Source organism: Accipiter gentilis, chromosome 23 (assembly GCF_929443795.1).
Source record: "Accipiter gentilis chromosome 23, bAccGen1.1, whole genome shotgun sequence".
Taxonomy (NCBI): Eukaryota; Metazoa; Chordata; class Aves; order Accipitriformes; family Accipitridae; genus Astur; species Astur gentilis.
The window spans coordinates 2,212,972-2,230,203 of NC_064902.1; the positions used below are offsets into that span (position 1 = coordinate 2,212,972).

Below are 17,232 nucleotides of genomic sequence, written 5' to 3' on the forward strand. Positions count from 1 at the left end.
TTTAAATTTAGAAAGATTAAGAATTCTGAAATACAACTCAAAAGCATATTAACGTAGCAGTAACATTACTTACAAGAAAATGGGTACTTTTTGAATATGAAAGAGATTGATTTTACAAGATTGTACTTAGAAGATGACTCTATGTGTAATTTTATTTCGGATGAAGAGAGCCACAAGCCCGATGCAAGAAACTGAGATTTGAGAACTCCCTTTTGATTAAATTACATATATTCCTCTGATGTATCTAACTCTTAATAGCGTATTAAGTGTATAAGAGTATAATATAAAAGAGTAGGAGAACTGAATGGTGATGTATTCAGTAATGTTATTTGCAATTAAAAAAACTGAGAAAGGGTTATGGTTGTATGATCAACCTTGTATAAAAATAGTACGGTCACCTTGTCCTTTGAAATTGATTTTGCTTGCCTTAAAGGAAATATCTTTCTGGTCATCCAGCATGCTGCAAATCATTCAGCCTTACAGGTGGACATTCTATTATAATTCCTTACAAAATAAAGATGATGATGAAATTACTGGTTCTGTAAAGATATCCCTTTAATATCTTTAAAAGAAATTATGGTTGTTGTGTCATACTGCTGGAAGATGCAGTGCACAATATGTGCTGTAAGGGGAATTTTACATCACTTTAAAATATGAGCAGTATTTGGCTTCATAAGCAGTAGATTTTATTGCCAGAAACCAGTTCCATACCCAGCCTTTCTCCCCAGCACACGCTTCTTAATATGTTAAAATGAGTAGCTTCAGCTTGCTTTGTTTTGAGATCTGAAAATGGTTACAGCTAAATCTGGAGGTGATGTATAAAGAGATGTAAAATACTGCAGAAATTATTAAGGTGCTTGTCTGAGGGAGGGAAATCTGGGGCAATGGGTGTGTTAAAGGACAAGGGGAAAAAAAAGTCTAAATTAGATGGGAGCCCCGCTATTTTTAATTGCTTCTTTTTTGCATGACTGACTTTATTATTTTGCTATATTTTTTGTATTCTCAGCTTGCAAGTTATATCTCTTCAGGTATTTTTGTTCAATGAGTTCAGCTTTTGACAGCAAGGGGCGGGAGGTCAGAGGCTTTCTTTGTTTCTTGTTTTTCTTCAGCAGCTTTTTAGTTCGGTTTCTGGAAGGTACATCTTTCCCAGCAACAGGAGTACTTAGTAGCTGATGTTGGTCTTGTCTTTGGCATTGACAAGTGTTTTGACTTTCATGCCTGAAGCTGTTTGCATATAAAGCTTCTCTTGAGAAGGGTTATGGAGCAGAGAAATGTGTAACAACATGCAAAGATGTGTTTCAAAGCTAGCAAGCTATTAACAGTGAACAGTATGTTCTACAGGATGGTTACATTTATCCTGAAACTATACTAGCCCATACTAGTAGTATGTTAGTCAAAAGTGATTGGCAAAATTGTTGTAAAATTTTAATCAGATGCCCTCAGGTCCAGTGGAAGAAAATTAATCGTTTTGCATTCTCATTTCTCCTCAGAAAACCTGAAAAAGGAGTCCAGTACCTAATTGAGCGAGGCTTTGTGCCAGACACTCCAGTTGGTGTTGCCCACTTTCTCCTGCAAAGGAAAGGTCTCAGCAGACAGATGATTGGAGAATTTCTGGGAAATCGACAAAAACAGTTCAACCGGGATGTATTAGAGTGAGTATTGGGGGGGGGGGAGGAGGAGGTAAGCACATTTTAATGTTCAAGTAAGACGTTTCATCAAGCTAGAGGTAGTAATGGTCTCTGAATGTTTTTTTGGATCTTGTTCTGAAGGAGAGGGAAACCAGACTCTAAGGGTTAAGAAAGAAAACATACCTATGAACGAATACTTATTTCTTTGCTTTCCAGCTAAGTTACAGTTTTTGTTATTGATCCAGCAAGATACTTACAAGGATTTATATTCCCTGTAGTCATGTACATTTACTTAAATTTATGTTTTAATTTCATTGGCGTTGGAGTATGTTATTTTGAAGTCTTTTTCCTTCCTCAGGCTCTCTAATAATTTACTGAATGAAACAAAATAATATTATATGCAACATAAGGCTTCATCAGTAACAGAACATGAAAATAATTTTTACAGCCAAATAGCTCAGATGTTAGATAAACAGGGATTTCAGCATGTACAGGCCTATCCTGACAAGATCTATACAAACTGTTCTTTTCCAAAAGATTAGATGAACAAAAACTCTTCTAAAACCTAAAGAAATCCAAAGCAGAAAGCTAGACTTTAGCAGCTTGGTCATAAATTTCTAAACCTAATATACAGTGTAGACCAAAAAAGAAGTTGCTTTATATTAAGAGGGTGTTCATTTAAAACATGTATTCTTTTGGGACTTTTTTGTGTGTGTGTGTCTGATATACTCACCTATAAACATGAATACATCTTAGTTCAATTTTGTTCAAGGAATTGTATAAAAAATTCAGTTAGGTGTTTAACAAGCTGCTGAGAATGAAAGTAAAAACCCCCCACATCTTGCCCATTAAGGAAGACTAGGAAAAATTCTGACCACAGGTTTTAACCAGAGTATAACAAAAGCTGTGCTGAAATTTGCATTGCTCTGTAGATGCAATCTTTCTTCAGGACTGCATGTTGATACTCCATATTGATACCATAATATTGATACATTGCAAAAAACTTAAGGTTGCGGTATCATGATACAAATGGTCTGCCAATATCTTATATTTTCTTTGCATATTTCTTATAGACTGCTCTCACTGCCTTCATACTGCAAAGATGTTGGTCACGTTCTCTACAGTCATCCTGATCTTACTATTATGCTGTCAGAACTTATGTATCTCAAATTACAAGCTCGAACACTGTATTAATACAGCTAATGGCATGTGTACATATGTACGTATGCCATAGACCTTTTTTTAGAGGTCTTCCCTTTCTTTCTTGTCTCTCCTATTCCTGTACAAAACCCAGCAGAAAGGAATAGAAGAGCCTCTGTACCAAAGCATGCAGCCTGCCTTAAAATGCAGAGTAATAGAATATGGCTTGATTTTGATGCAATCCCTATTCAGCATGAGTCATTATCAGTTACTTGTAATGATCGTCTGAGTTTTGCAATTATGAGTCAGACTAGGGCAAAGACTTCTCAAAGAGCATGTAATTTCAGATTTTTTAAAAGAAAACAGTACAGGTGAGGACGAGATGATTTATAATCTTAGATGATGCATTTAGTGATCTTGAACAAATCATTTGCCCTCACCATCTCAAACAGACTAGCAGAATATGTATAAATAAAATTGTGTCTCTGCTCAGTCAGATGTGATGAGGTGAATTCTTAAGAGTAGGGTCACAATCACCTACCTACAAGCCCACAACAATACTTTTATTGAAGTTAATCTATTCTTAAATAAGCTATTTCAGCTATGCTTTGGGGCAAGTAACACCCTGTAAGCGGTGCAATTCTCTTGATAGTGTTCTGAACCTTGCCTGCAAATAGGAACAAGGTATTTTTTCTTAAAAAGATAAAATAGAATAGCATTTCATCTTAAATATCACATTTACAGATTGGAGGTAGATTTTGTCGAACTGAAAATAACCCCGGGTTGTTACATAGAAAAGGTATTTTAACAGATGATCCTTTTTCTGTTACACAATTTAATTTCAAGTGACTTCCTTTGATTTGTGGTCAAGTTTCCCAGATCCTGTAGACTAGGGTGTTTTAACGGTTTGAAAACTTCTTTTCACTGGAGCTTAGAAAATATTCAAGAGAGTAGCCTAAATTTTGGATGACGAGCTGCATTCTGGGCCTAGTGTAGTTGCTACCTGGTGGTATCTCAAGTGTAAAGGCATTGTTTGGGTGGCATGGGGCTGGCACAGCTGGCACTGATGTTGCCCTGGCCAACAGGAGGCACATCAGACAAGCTTCCTGAAACACTGCTGTTCTGCAGCAAGCCTGACCAAGGAGTGCTTGATGTAATAGAGGTGTAGCTGAGGATCTGACCTTTTACTGTCTCTTGACTTTGCATTAGAAAACAAAAGTCCAGTGACTCAAAGAATAAAATAAAACCATCATAAAGAACCCTGTTAAAAGTGAGAGGGAAAGCATGACATTCTGTTGCTCTGTACGGGACTCCATCATTTCAGTTCATTACACTATGCAGTTATGTGCAAGAGTACAAGCAAGTGGGACAGTAGAGAACCAAGGCAATTGTAGCTGCACCGACCCAGCAAATGGTATGTTCCACTCTTATTGCCTAAATTTTGTAGAGAGGTTGTAAGCAGGGGATAGTTCCCAGGAAGAAGTTTCAATTATCTGCCCACCTAGAAGTGGTGAAGCCTAGCTGCTTCTTGCTTTTACGTGCCTGGGACATGTAACTGTAATAGTGAAGATGTGGTCATTCAGCACAAGCTTATTCCCCCAGTGTACATATGTACTCAAGTTCTTCTGCAGTGACTAAAATCTATTTAATCATGTTCTCTTTAGCATTATGATCATGGTATTATTATCAAGGTTTATCATTTTGTTAACTATTGTTAACAAAAACAGAACAGGTGTGTCTGATCTTACTTTCATGTTTTCATTTACTATAGTGACCTAGCTAAAATAACTTGCTCCTTTTTTTGCCATTATGTAACCACTAGAAAAGTTTTGTTTACTAAATATTTGCAGAAAAGTAGTGGTTCCAGTTAAGAACATGGACCATGGTGGTATATCTGCTCTATCTCCATAGTTCATATAAAAGATTATTTAAGACCCCTCCCCATTATGTTGTTGGCCAGCATGTTTCTGGAGGGTCTTAATTGCTCTAATTACTTCATTTTTCCAGCTTGTCTGCACATGTGCTTTACACCTTTGAAGGAGAAAAGAGCTTTTGAAAGTGTTACAGAACTTAGAATAGGTGGGAAGACTGTGAACATTACTGCAGAACTGATAGTAGGTTTTTAGGTGTGGATTGGAAAGGGTGTGAGAAATGCCAAGCCTGTTGTGTTTGTTTCCTTGCAGTTCTGCATAAAGGGAATAATATTCAAGGCAAAGTGAATAAATTGCTTTGGTATTAATCTATGTTAGCTACAATGTTACTAGAAGAAAAATCTGAGCTACTCTAATTTATCATTTTATAACTATACATTTAAGAAAAGGCTTTTAAAAGTGGATTGTGCTTTCTGTGGTTTCTGCATTACAGTGCTGTTACTTGCAGTGATTCATGTCTGGTTATTTAAAAACTAAAAGCTAAGTTTAAAGAAAGGAAATTTATAAGCTTCTGATTTTAAACTAGTCTTTAAAGAAAGTGTTAGAATGACATAGTTCACATCGTTGATTATGTTAAAACTGGTTTCCTTTTTATTTTTTGTCAGCACTGTATTTTCAGAGCAAGAAAGTAATTATTTCTTCATAAATGTTAAATGAAAGACATGGCAAATGATGGGGAGATGAGAATTACAGTAATAGTAAGAGAGTATCCAAACAAGATATTTTTTTTTCTCCGTATGTAAGAACATTCCTAGATACAGAGCCATTTGGTACAGATTATTGTACTTGCTGCAGGCTGTTTGAGATATGATATTTTGAGCACTATAAACTATTTGTTATTATTATAAGCATAGTAATAATTGATTGGCCTGGAAGCACAAAACCAATAATTATTCTTGGCAATAACATGTCACTTACATTAGTCAGACATTTGTCATTCCAGCAGCTCTTCTCTTAAAAAAAAAAAAAAAAAAAAAAAGGGGGGGGGGGTGGGTGTGCTGCTTACAGGTACACATTCTCATTGATCCATTATTTGCAATCCTTCCTTCACAGCTTACCTACAATTATTGCAATTGCTGCTGAATATTTTAAAAAACTCCATGAATTTCTACAAGAGATGGAAAGTTGAAAGGTTTTTTTGGTCTTGAAATCTTGCCTTTGGTTCCTTGTTGTTAGAAATTAAAAGACACAATGGCAATATGTTTTTATCCTAGCTGTGTTGTGGATGAGATGGACTTCTCAACAATGGAACTGGATGAAGCGCTCAGGAAATTTCAGGCTCATATCCGTGTTCAAGGAGAAGCCCAGAAAGTAGAACGGCTCATTGAAGCTTTTAGGTATGATGCTGAAATCAATTGTCTAATGGTCAAACTGGAGAACTGGGGAAGTTGAGTACATCTAGGTTACTTCCCTGCCTATTTGCAGTGTCTTTGCGAGCTACTTATAGTTTCAAATACAGCATGTTGTTTGTGGTGGTTTTGTTAAGTATGAAAAAGGAAGTTTTATTTGCCGCTGCTGTTCATGTATGTCATTTGTATTAATGCAGCAGGGTTTCTCAATTAAAATTTCTTTGTGGCATCAACTGAAAACATATTCAAGGATTTTTGAATGTCTCTAACAGTGTATTTGGATATAATAATTTATACGAGTGGAATTAAAGGACCATTTACATTTTAGAGTATATATGCTCTCAAACTTTCATTAAGCATTTCAACAATAGTGGAATAAAGAGCATTAACTTACTAACACAAGCATACTTTATCCAGGGCAGGATGAGATGTAAATCATCATGTGGCAGTAAGCTAAAATCAATGTTGTACTCTTACCTGGTGTCAATGGGTATTACTCACTGAAAAAAAAAAATAATCCTGAAGTTATTGTAGCTCAGAATCTGTCCTAAGTGAAGTTACAGTGGTAGTAGAAAACAAAAGCTTTCCACATTCTGGTACTGGCTTATGAAAATATGTGGACGGAAAGCTAAATATATGTCTGGAACGTGAATAATAATAGCTTGCTTAGCCTCTGGAATGTAGCAGTTGGTTTATTTGGTGGAATTAGAATAGTTATTCATAGCTCTGACATCTTCCCCTCTTTGCTTTTTTTACAGCCAACGATACTGTATCTGCAATCCAGGTGTTGTGAGACAATTTAGAAATCCTGATACCATCTTCATTCTAGCTTTTGCCATCATACTGTTAAACACAGATATGTACAGCCCAAATGTCAAACCAGAACGCAAAATGAAGCTAGAAGATTTTGTCAAGAATCTAAGGGGTAAGCAAACTCTAATGAATGAAGGTCATGAAAGCTTTTCACTGTAACTGTCATTGGAGGGACACCATGTATCTTCTGGGAAAAAGACAAAATAGAGAGCACTTGATTCTGATTTCACCTGACTTAAAACTGCAGTCATTTTTACAGGCGTTAGTTATTTGTGGAATAGTGAAAACAGAATTAAGTGTATAGTATTTTGTCATTTTTATCTTGTCTTTCTTGAGTGGATGTATTGTCAGGTCCTTTTATTTCCATATATGTATATCTATTAAGGAACAGAAATCACTGTACCATGATGACAACTTTTGGAAATAAACTAAAGATCTAAATTCTCAGTGGGGAAAAAGAACCTAACTCCAAAACCTTCAGGAAAGGTACATGGTAAATAGCACAGAAATTTCATTTTGATTTCTTTATTGGTATAATTTCCGATCATAAAATAGGTTAGGTTGGAAAAGACTTTTAAGATCGAGTCCAACTGTCAACCATGCCTGCTAAACCATGTCCTGAAGTGCCTTGTCTACTATTTGACAGGCTATGGCCCACCTAAGCTTGCAATTAGATTGCCAAAAGAACACAGATATTTTTTCAAATCTGTATCTCCGATCTTTCTGTCCTGGTTCTTTCTGGTGAAAAAGAATAGGGTTTTATGAAGTATCAGCTCAGCCAGTGCTCAGCTCTACCTAACAGGCAGTAGTCACTGTAGAGCTGAGGAGGAAGATCGTGCATGAGATGATGATAATCTCCTGTTGTTCTTGGGCACTCAAGGAAGAATGCGTCAGACAGCATTTACCTTTTAACACAGAAGAGCACTTGGATATTAGAGAAATAAAATGAGGCTGAAGTCCCCATCCCTTTTTTTTTTCCTTTACAATAGTTTGTGGCCATAGGGGAAAAAAGCAGCTTTCACTATAGTTCCATTACTATGTGTTTGTGCAAAGGCCAGGAAAATTGCCTGCTCCATCATTGCAACCCTCTCCTCCTCCTCCCCCTGCTTTCAAGCACAGAATAAGCACAACTTAGTGCACAGTCTCTCTTGGCAACAATATATGTAGCAGCATGGTAGCAGAATAGGCCCGCAACTGCAGGCACCAGCAAGTGCTGATGTATTGTTTAATAGCCATTTTCTCAGTGCTATCTAAAAGTGGGCTGAATGTCAGAGAGACAGAATCAAGTTGCTTAATATATAAAAATATAGTGGTGCATCTCAGATGCATGGCAGTCTGTGTTCATGTGTGCATGTGGTACTTTCATTTTATAACTGGTAAAAACAAAAGACTTGCGGTGTTCTGGAATTTCAGATCTTGAAAATGAAAGTCCTGTTTAGTGATTTTATGCCCTTAGAGTTATATAAGACAGCAATGAATGATCTATGCTTAGCAGATTTTTAGCTTAGCAAAATTTAAGTTAGTGTGGAGATTATATCATAAAATCCACAAAGATTAAAAAAGGCCTGATATTCATCTCTTAGCATAATACTACAGTTACATTTGTTGTATTAAATACAGTACATTCTCTATGAGCTCCAGCCTGAATGCCAGCATTTTCTTATTATTGTATGCATTTTTATAACAGGCTACCTTGCCTATAACTTTAAATAACTGGATTGCAAAGGGTCGTCTGTGGAAGAGTTGCTGGTGTGGAACAGAGCAGAGGCTGTTATGGTTGCTTCTAGTTGCAAAGAAACCGTATCACAGAATTTTTTATGTGAGCAGTTGTTCCGCTGGGTGACAAAATATTCTATTTTGGCTTCTGAATGGGAGATAAGAGTTTATTACTTTAAAATAGACATGTATCTCCCTCTCCCCAGGAAATCCAGCTTTAAGTCACTTATTGAAATTAGACTCTTTCCACTGCTATTAAAAAGTCAGGATCAAGCATTAAAGGCACTGGCATTTGTTAGAATACTGATGTGCCAATGATAATCACGCAGTGCTAAACAATAATACCCTAACTAGGCTATTTTATTGATCTGTTTTTCCAGAGTAAATTAATTGTTTTTGAAATTGTACAGGAAATATTGGTTAAATTAATTTTACTGGGTGTTCATAAGGTTCTTGGGTAGGAAATTCTTTTATGAACAGAGTCTTGAGTAATACTGGGACAGAAGCAAAATGGAATGGTTATTGTGATTCCTCCCAGTGGTATAGTCCTAGGAGGAATTCATACAGAGATTTTAGTGTCTAAAGGGTTAACTCTGATACAAAACAGAGGAACTTTGATACAAAACAGAGGAAACTTACAAGAAAAAAAGACTTTACATAGGCAATTAGCCTTTTTATGGCTTTTTTTTTTAGATTAGAGTTTTAAAACAAAAAAAAACCCATGTCATGTACATCAACGTCTTGGCATATTGGGAGCAGCAAGCTTTTGGACAAAAATCAGTGCTTCAGTAATGAGTAACATAACTTCTGCTGCTTTGGTAAGGTAGGCTCAAGGACAGCATAGGAGATGTTAGCTGACAGAGTTCTGGCGGCTATAAAACAAAACAGCATAAACAAGTACATCAGAAGTCTTTGGCAACGTTGTCTTTAGTTAGCAGAGGAAACAAAGATTGCCCATGTTTTTATCCTCTCCTTGCTGAGAAGTGTACATTGCTAAGAAGTAACAGTGTTTGTTAGATCATTCAGAGCCAGACTAATTATAGAAACTGTTGGCTTTTGCAGGTGTGGATGATGGTGAGGATATCCCACGAGAAATGCTGATTGGGATTTATGAGAGAATCCGCAAACGGGAACTTAAGACGAATGAGGATCATGTATCACAAGTCCAGAAGGTTGAAAAACTCATAGTAGGAAAGAAACCGGTAAGTTCATTTTGCACTGCTTGTCAGTTATTAAGGAGATGTAGGGCAATGTACAGTATAGAACAATACAGAAGTGTATTGCTTAGAAGTCTAAATTGGTCAATAAATGGCAAAAGGCAGAAATTGTCAAAATAATAATTTGCTATAAGGTTGGTTTTAATTTTGGAGTATTCATAGTGCAGGTGAATTTTATTGTTGCAGTCTGGTATTCATGAGTGATGATGTTATGAGTCTTAAACTCTTTTCTCTATATGAAGCTTTACAATTCTGAAATATCTGCAGTTTAGGCAGTTCTCGTGTTTGTTTCAAGAGAATTGAAATGTTATGTTGAAGTGATGGTGTAGAGAATTATATTTCAACATCTATGCTATCAGTTATGACTCCATAATTTACAAGAGTAATAGAGAACTGTTCACATCAGCATCTTTCTCAGCTTTGCAGCTACCTCTATGAACTGTATTTGTAAGGGGAAACTGTGTCATTTTGTCTCAGAATTTATCTGGAAATCAGGTCCCAGGAATTCTAATCCTGGGTTTGAGCATCCAAAGATACCTCTTGCTTTGTTGTTGGAAAAATCCTGAGGTACTTTGCTATGTAAATTAATCTTCAATTAAAGAGCTTTTAAAAAGCTTTGAATTGTAATCTTTTCTCAGACAAGCCTCAATGTGGGGAGGGGGAGAAGGGAATGAGGGACCACCGAAAAAAAAAATAAAAATTGAATTTACTTCTGTTTCCCAGTAAGGAAATATTGAGGAGATCTCTTGGAAGAAGCAGAGGAGAGAGAAAGCAAAATTTCCTTAATAAAAGCTTTCCATATTTTTGTGGAGAAGGGAAGTAAATATTCTAAAGTCAGAATTTGACAGTCACTTGTGCTTTTGTATGAAACTTATTTTCTGTAACTGTTTGGGGATTTAGGTTTATATATAGGCTTCTGTGGGAGACTGTTTTTTTCATGGTTCTTTTTTTATTCAAGCATGTGGCAATTCAAATCCTAAAACTAATCCTGACCTTGAAAATTAAATGGGATTAAGAAAACAATGCCCTCAGTGGAGTCCTAGGTTCAAGGATTCTTCTGTTGAGAGACTTTTTAACTGTGTGAAAGAAAATTGAGGAAACAGCCAACAGTCTTTATTGATAGAAATATTTGTTTTTACTTTATAGGCATTTAGTCATAGTAAGACCGTGACGTATTTACTTGCTATGATACAGTACTGTGTTTCTCTGAAGTTTAATGAACTTGTATATGTCTTTCTACTGTAGATTGGATCTCTGCATCATGGACTTGGTTGTGTAGGTATTTCTCTCATACTCCTTCAAAATTTATAGTCGTTTTAACTGGCAGCGTTTTCTTAAACTGGCAATAATGCATTCTATTACATTTTAACTTTTTAAAAAATTGGGCTTCTTTCAAGCAAAATTTTCCTATTGTAGTAGCAAATAACTCTCCAAAGTATAAAGACTTTTCTTAAAAATATATTTCTCAGAGATTGCTTAATTTATTGCCAAGAGTTTTCTAGCCCTTTTTGGTACACTTCTTATGCATTTCATAATGCTATTATCACTGTAGAAATTAGCCAGTAAAGAATAAACAAATAAGTAAAATTACTGTTGCACCTCACCTTTCCACCTGGACCCTGGTGTGTTTATTGTTTCTGGTCCATTTCAGTATTGAATGATACTTTGGAAAGATACTGCCAGTTAATTTAACAGTTCTATTCTGAAAGGTAGATAAACATGGAAAATACTGATTCCAGATTTAAGTTATAGGCATATTCAATGATAATCTTAAAACTATTCTTCTAATGAAGTGTTCCACTTAATTTAATTTCATGATAATATTACTGCTAGTAGTTTTGAACAAAGAAACCACCTCATCACAGAGGAGTGCACATAGTGCTCTGAAGTCTGATTATCTTACACAAATTTGATCCTAATGATTATTTTTTTTCTCTCAGTTATAACTGCACTGTGCATTAGCATCTTCATTCAGGACAGTCCAGAGAAGGAACTTAAAACTTTCATTTGTTTTTTCAGTCTTCTATTTCTTGCTTTCTCTGTGTAAACAATTAAAATCATGCAAAGCTAGCTTCATATTCCCAGGTGAAGTACCTGTCATTGTTTCATGGATGCAAGTCTAGCAGTACCACTGGACTGTAAAAACAAACAGAAAGATGTGCCCTTTATAAAATATGGTGGAATGGAATCTTACCAGATCATCTATTGTTATGAGTGAAAGCACTGTCTATGGTTAAATTTCAGTACTGGAGCTCACTGTAGTTGTTTGCAAATTCATAGGCTCAGTGACTACTCTTGGATTTTGTTATCTCGCTGTAGTAAATCTCGAACTGCCATGTGCTGGGGAAACTAAGTCTGGAGGTAGGAGAGAATGAGAACATGCAACTTTTATTCCGGCCACTTTTCAATGAAAACCCATGTAAGCTGTTCAGTTACCAGAATAGACTGAAATTAGAAACCGTTGATTTTTCCAGCATTCTTCACCACACTGGCTCCTTTAGAACATGTCGGATTTTTTCTTAAATACCTTCTCCTTGCAAGTTCAGGGACTGTAATTAAGCTAATGCCATAGATAAATTAAGTGGTAGTAGCATTTTATCTGTTATTAGTATAGTTATCATTGGATTTGGGGGAAAATCTGAAGTCTCACCAAATGAGTTGATAATCAACCAGGAACAAGGACAGATAGTGAATCCTAAACTCTTTTTCCCCCTTTTTTTTTTCTTTTTCCCCTGCTCACACAGAGGAAGAAGAAGCATTAACAGTCTTTGACTGTTTCTTTTTGCCTAGTAAATCTTGTAATTCCCATGCAGAATCAGGAATTATAAAGAAATATAATATATAAATGAAATATATGTCTAGTTACCAAAGAATATTCTCTACTTCAAATTTTAAAAGTTTAAAGGATTTCTTTTAGTATTGTTGACAAGATATCATAATTTGCATTTGAAAGAAATTAAGTCTCACTAGGTTGAAAACAGCAGCTTTGGAGATAGCTTCAGCAGACATTTCAAATAAGAAAATGGAAAATTATTCTTGGCTTTCTTGCCAGCATGAGAAAATAAGCCAGACTGAAAATGCATTTACTTTTTCCTGATGTCACCATTTCCTTGGTATTGGGGAATGAGCAAATTGAATTAACTCAGTGGCTGACAAAAAGTAATCTACAACATCAGTTTATTCATCTCACAAAGGCTAAAGTTGTTTTGCATCCTTTCTTCTAATAAAGATATGTAAAAATGCTCAGGAAAGCAAACATCCTTTGCTTTGACCTCCCACTTGCTTAATCTTAAGTTCTTTCAAGGTTTTATTGTTTCACAAAGTAAAACTCTATCCTCAGTAAGACTTTCATTGGCATCCGTATACAGGAATGCAAGCTGTTAGAGAATATTTTATAGAAGAGCTTTGATGAAGTTTGAATGTCATGCAAGTTTGTGGCATATAAATCTTTATTTTTCTGTTGTTGGTCCTTTGATGAAAAAGTCTAATGGTCTTAGAGGTAAAAATATTTGAAATATTCAAAAAAAGATTCTGGGTATGAAAGATGCTCTTTCTTGGCTAAATATTGCGATATTAACCATGAACTTTTGTGTTATCATAGGTCCTCTCTCTACCCCACCGGCGGCTTGTTTGCTACTGTAGGCTGTTTGAAGTGCCAGATCCAAATAAACCTCAGAAGCTTGGATTGCACCAGCGAGAAATATTTTTATTTAATGATCTTCTTGTGGTATGTATTTTCAGGTGGATAGACTTTTAGTGAGGTTTTCAGAAATGCCTATCTCCATGAAATCGGTGGCAATTAAGTGCATGAGCATTCCTAAAAATAAATATCTATTACCTGTTACTCTGTACTCCAACGATCTTGGGATGATTAAGATTTAAATTTTCTTAATTTTCTTCATTATATATAATTTGCTTTTAAGCTGAAGCCTTTTATTGATTACTACACTCTATTGTAAGAAAGTACTTTGATGCAATAGCTTTTACTATAAAGAACAAAAATTACCTCCAGTTTACCCATTTCCCTAATGGGTAAACGGAGACATTCTTTATTCCATGAATAATGAATTTAAGTTACTTGTGGAAAACCAAAATTGCATGCTACTTTGTATTCCCCAGACGTTCTATGAACCATATATGTTTATTCACTGAAACAGGAATGGGATATGTTGAAAGACGTTTTACAGTTGACTTTACTTTTTAGTGTGTGTTTAACTTGACCCAGTCTTTTGAAAAACAGACATACAAAACTAGTGATAGCTTGGAAATATTTGGTTGACTTACCCTTAAAAATAGGAAAATTTGTTGTACTCTATTTGGCATGTATTTGGCTGTTACCTGGGAACTAAGAACTAAACTAAGTATTTCATGTTTTGTTACGAAAAAGGCACATTTCAGATGCACAACTTTATTCTGTGTAATTTTTACATACCTTCAGCCCTTAAAACCAGGAAGTAAATAAAATTAAAAAAATTAGTCCTTTTGATTGTGAGTGTAACCTCCTCATTGTAAATGTGAGCTTGGGTGTAAAATGATGGCACATTGTCATCTTCAGGTTGCAAGTTTTCTGTCATTTTTTATTACTTACTCAGATGTCAGTAGTTTTATCAAACTGTGTTGGGAGTAATATAGACCAAATTTCTCAGTTCTAGTAAAAAGCCATTGCCAAAAGTTAAAATTAGAAAGAACTAGTAAAAAAACCACCTCTTGGTTGTAAGGAGGAAGAGTGGTCGCATTCACACTTCAGAGAACCCCCGAATTGATGGTAAGTAGTAGTATGTTATTTCTATTGTAGCAAAAAGTAAAGGTTTCCACAGACTCAGAGCTTTTATTGAGGTAGATGCTGTACAAATCGGGGAAAACAGGGCATCATTGAATGAGGTAGTGTAAGACAGTATTCAAAGGTGCACAGATGTGAAGAGGTTTGGAAGGTCACAGCACGTGAGATTAAGGGCTAAGGATTGAATTTGTGTGGAGAGGTCCATAGGTGTGTGCTGCCTGCAGTAGGTCTATAAGAAAAAAGTGTGAAGGAAAGTGTGGTAGCAGCTAAGGTTTTTTAAAAGGATAACTTAAATATATTTACATTTTTGCTAGCTTGTACAGTGCACAATAAGGATACAGGGTTTTTTTCTTTCTTTCTTTCTTTTTTTCAAGGAGTAGCACCCTGGAGAATAGAGAACACAAATGCTTTGCGTCTGGAGAAAATACTAAACCTTCTGATTAAGAGATACCAATGCTTCAAAGCTAGCATTGTTTCTTCAGTAGTAGTAGATTAAACACATCAGATGCATTACAAAAAAAAAAAAAAAAAAAAGGAAAAAATTACAAGTTCCTATTTTCTGGCAGATTATAGCTTTCTTTGACATGAAATATTGTCTCATGTGCTAATTCTTAAGAACAATAATTTTCCACAAACACGTATGGTTAAAGGGATATTTCACTTTGTTTATTTGATAACTTTCAGGTGACCAAGATTTTTCAAAAGAAGAAGAACTCAGTTACATACAGTTTTCGACAGTCGTTTTCCCTCTATGGAATGCAAGTTCTTCTTTTTGAGAACCAGTGTAAGTCTTTCCTCTCTTTTTAAATGACCATTTTATTTATAAGAAAAATAAATTAAAAATTGTTTGAGTGAAAGGGATGGACAGGGCTTGATTCTGAATTTAGGGATAAAATTGCTCTGAATTTAACTTACCCCTGAAGTTTAAAGCAAGATGGTGTTAGCTTAAGAAACAGCAAGACTGCTGTTAGATTTGTTTCGGTGTAGTCAGAAGCCAAATCTAGCCAAATGTGTTGTTTGTGAATACTTGTAAAGAAACAAATATATCTGTTGCTGAGTCAATGGTACAGTTAGCTGGAACTGAATATATGATAATAAATAATTACTTATAATGATATGTGTAATTCAAAGCAATATTTAGTTTATTTTCCTGATTTATATCTTAACTTTGTGCCTAGGTTATGTACTCATTCAAATATAAATACAAAGCAGAGAGTCTGGATTAGTTTGTATTTTCTGACACCTTTTGTTTATGTCAGTCGTAATCTGCATCAATCCAATATTTGTTTTATCTTTAATGCTTGTCAAGCTTAGTCTTAGCAGACAAAAACCCAACAAAAAGCAAATAGTTTGCTAATGTTCTGATTTTAAGCCCAGAGACAGCATCAGTAACAATGTAGCAGAGCACAGTTGTTTGTATGGTACATAGGGAGACAGTCTGTTGGACCCGACTTCATGGTTTGTAAACCAAACCTTGACCTGCATGATAAATTAGTTACAGTTCAGTGTGACATCAAGCAGTTTCTGTGCTTTTCTGTTGTGGAAGACTCGTACTTTTCGCTTGTCCTTGAGAATGTGCTCCAATGCTCATCTCAAAAGAAGTTGCTGTTATTGAGTCAAAGCATCTGGAGATTTCAGAAGGGAAGATTTTGTGGAGCTTATAGCAGCAATGTAGCCCACAGATTATTTATATGCATATGCATTCCTTCTCTCTCTCGTGCACACATTATGTGATATAAAATTCATTTTTAGAGAGGAAGGCCGAATACTTCTGTCATGGATTCTACTAAAAATAGAAGAATGTATAATTCCTCTGATGTCAAGTTAGATAAAAAAAAAATAAATCTTATAAGCATGCTAAGTAGAAACACTTTATTATTCACATTGAGGTAAATTGATGCTGGCTGGATGCCAGGTGCTCACCAAAGCTGCCCTATCACTCCCTTCCCTCAGCTGGACAGGGGAGAGAAAACATAATGAAAGGCTCATGAGTTGAGACAAAGACAGGGAGAGATCACTCACCAGTTACCATCATGGGCAAAACAGACTCGACTTGGGGAAAATTAATTTATTGCCAGTCAAACCAGAGTAGGGTAAAGAGAAATAAACCCAAATCTTAAAACACCTTCCCCCCACCCCTCCCTTCTTACTGGGCAGAGCTTCACTTCTGAATTCTCTACACCCCCCCTCTCCCAGCAGTGCAGGGTGATGGGGAATGGGGTTGGGGTCAGTTCATCACACGTTGCCTCTGCTGCTCCTTTCTCCTCAGAGGGAGGGCTCCTCACTCTTCCCCTGCTCCAGTGTTGGGTCCCTCCCACAGGAGACAGTCCGCCATGAACTTCTCCAACATGAGTCCTTCCCACGGGCTGCAGTTCTTTATGAACTTCCCTGGCATGGGTCCTATCTGCAGGCTGCAGTCCTTCTGGCACAGCCTGCTCCAGTGTGGGTCCCCCGCGGGGTCACAAGTCCTTCCAACGAACCTGCTCCAGCATGGGCTTCCCACGGGGTCACAGCCTCCTTCAGGCATCCCTCTGCTCCGGTGTGGAGTCCTCCCCGGGCTGCAGGTGGAGATCTGCTCCACCGTGGACCTCCCTGGGCTGCATGGGGACAGCCTGCCTCACCAGGGTCTTCCCCACGGGCTGTAAGGCAAGCTCTGCT

The 17,232-nt window shown here is 36.3% G+C and overlaps 1 protein-coding gene across 18 annotated transcripts in view; it reads left to right on the forward strand.

Moving 5' to 3' along the window:
- IQSEC1 (IQ motif and Sec7 domain ArfGEF 1) overlaps positions 1–17,232 on the forward strand; it is a 359,237-nt gene that overhangs the window by 324,814 nt on the left and 17,191 nt on the right. For 16 of the 18 annotated variants that reach the window (XM_049826619.1, XM_049826620.1, XM_049826624.1 and 13 more), the window contains 7 exons: positions 1,491–1,652; positions 5,914–6,036; positions 6,807–6,973; positions 9,640–9,779; positions 11,040–11,069; positions 13,396–13,521; positions 15,259–15,358. In XM_049826619.1, the coding sequence (XP_049682576.1) occupies positions 1,491–1,652; positions 5,914–6,036; positions 6,807–6,973; positions 9,640–9,779; positions 11,040–11,069; positions 13,396–13,521; positions 15,259–15,358 (848 nt within the window). The remainder of the gene's footprint in view (positions 1–1,490; positions 1,653–5,913; positions 6,037–6,806; positions 6,974–9,639; positions 9,780–11,039; positions 11,070–13,395; positions 13,522–15,258; positions 15,359–17,232) is intronic. The other 2 variants (XM_049826622.1, XM_049826623.1) reach the window with 1 other exon arrangement.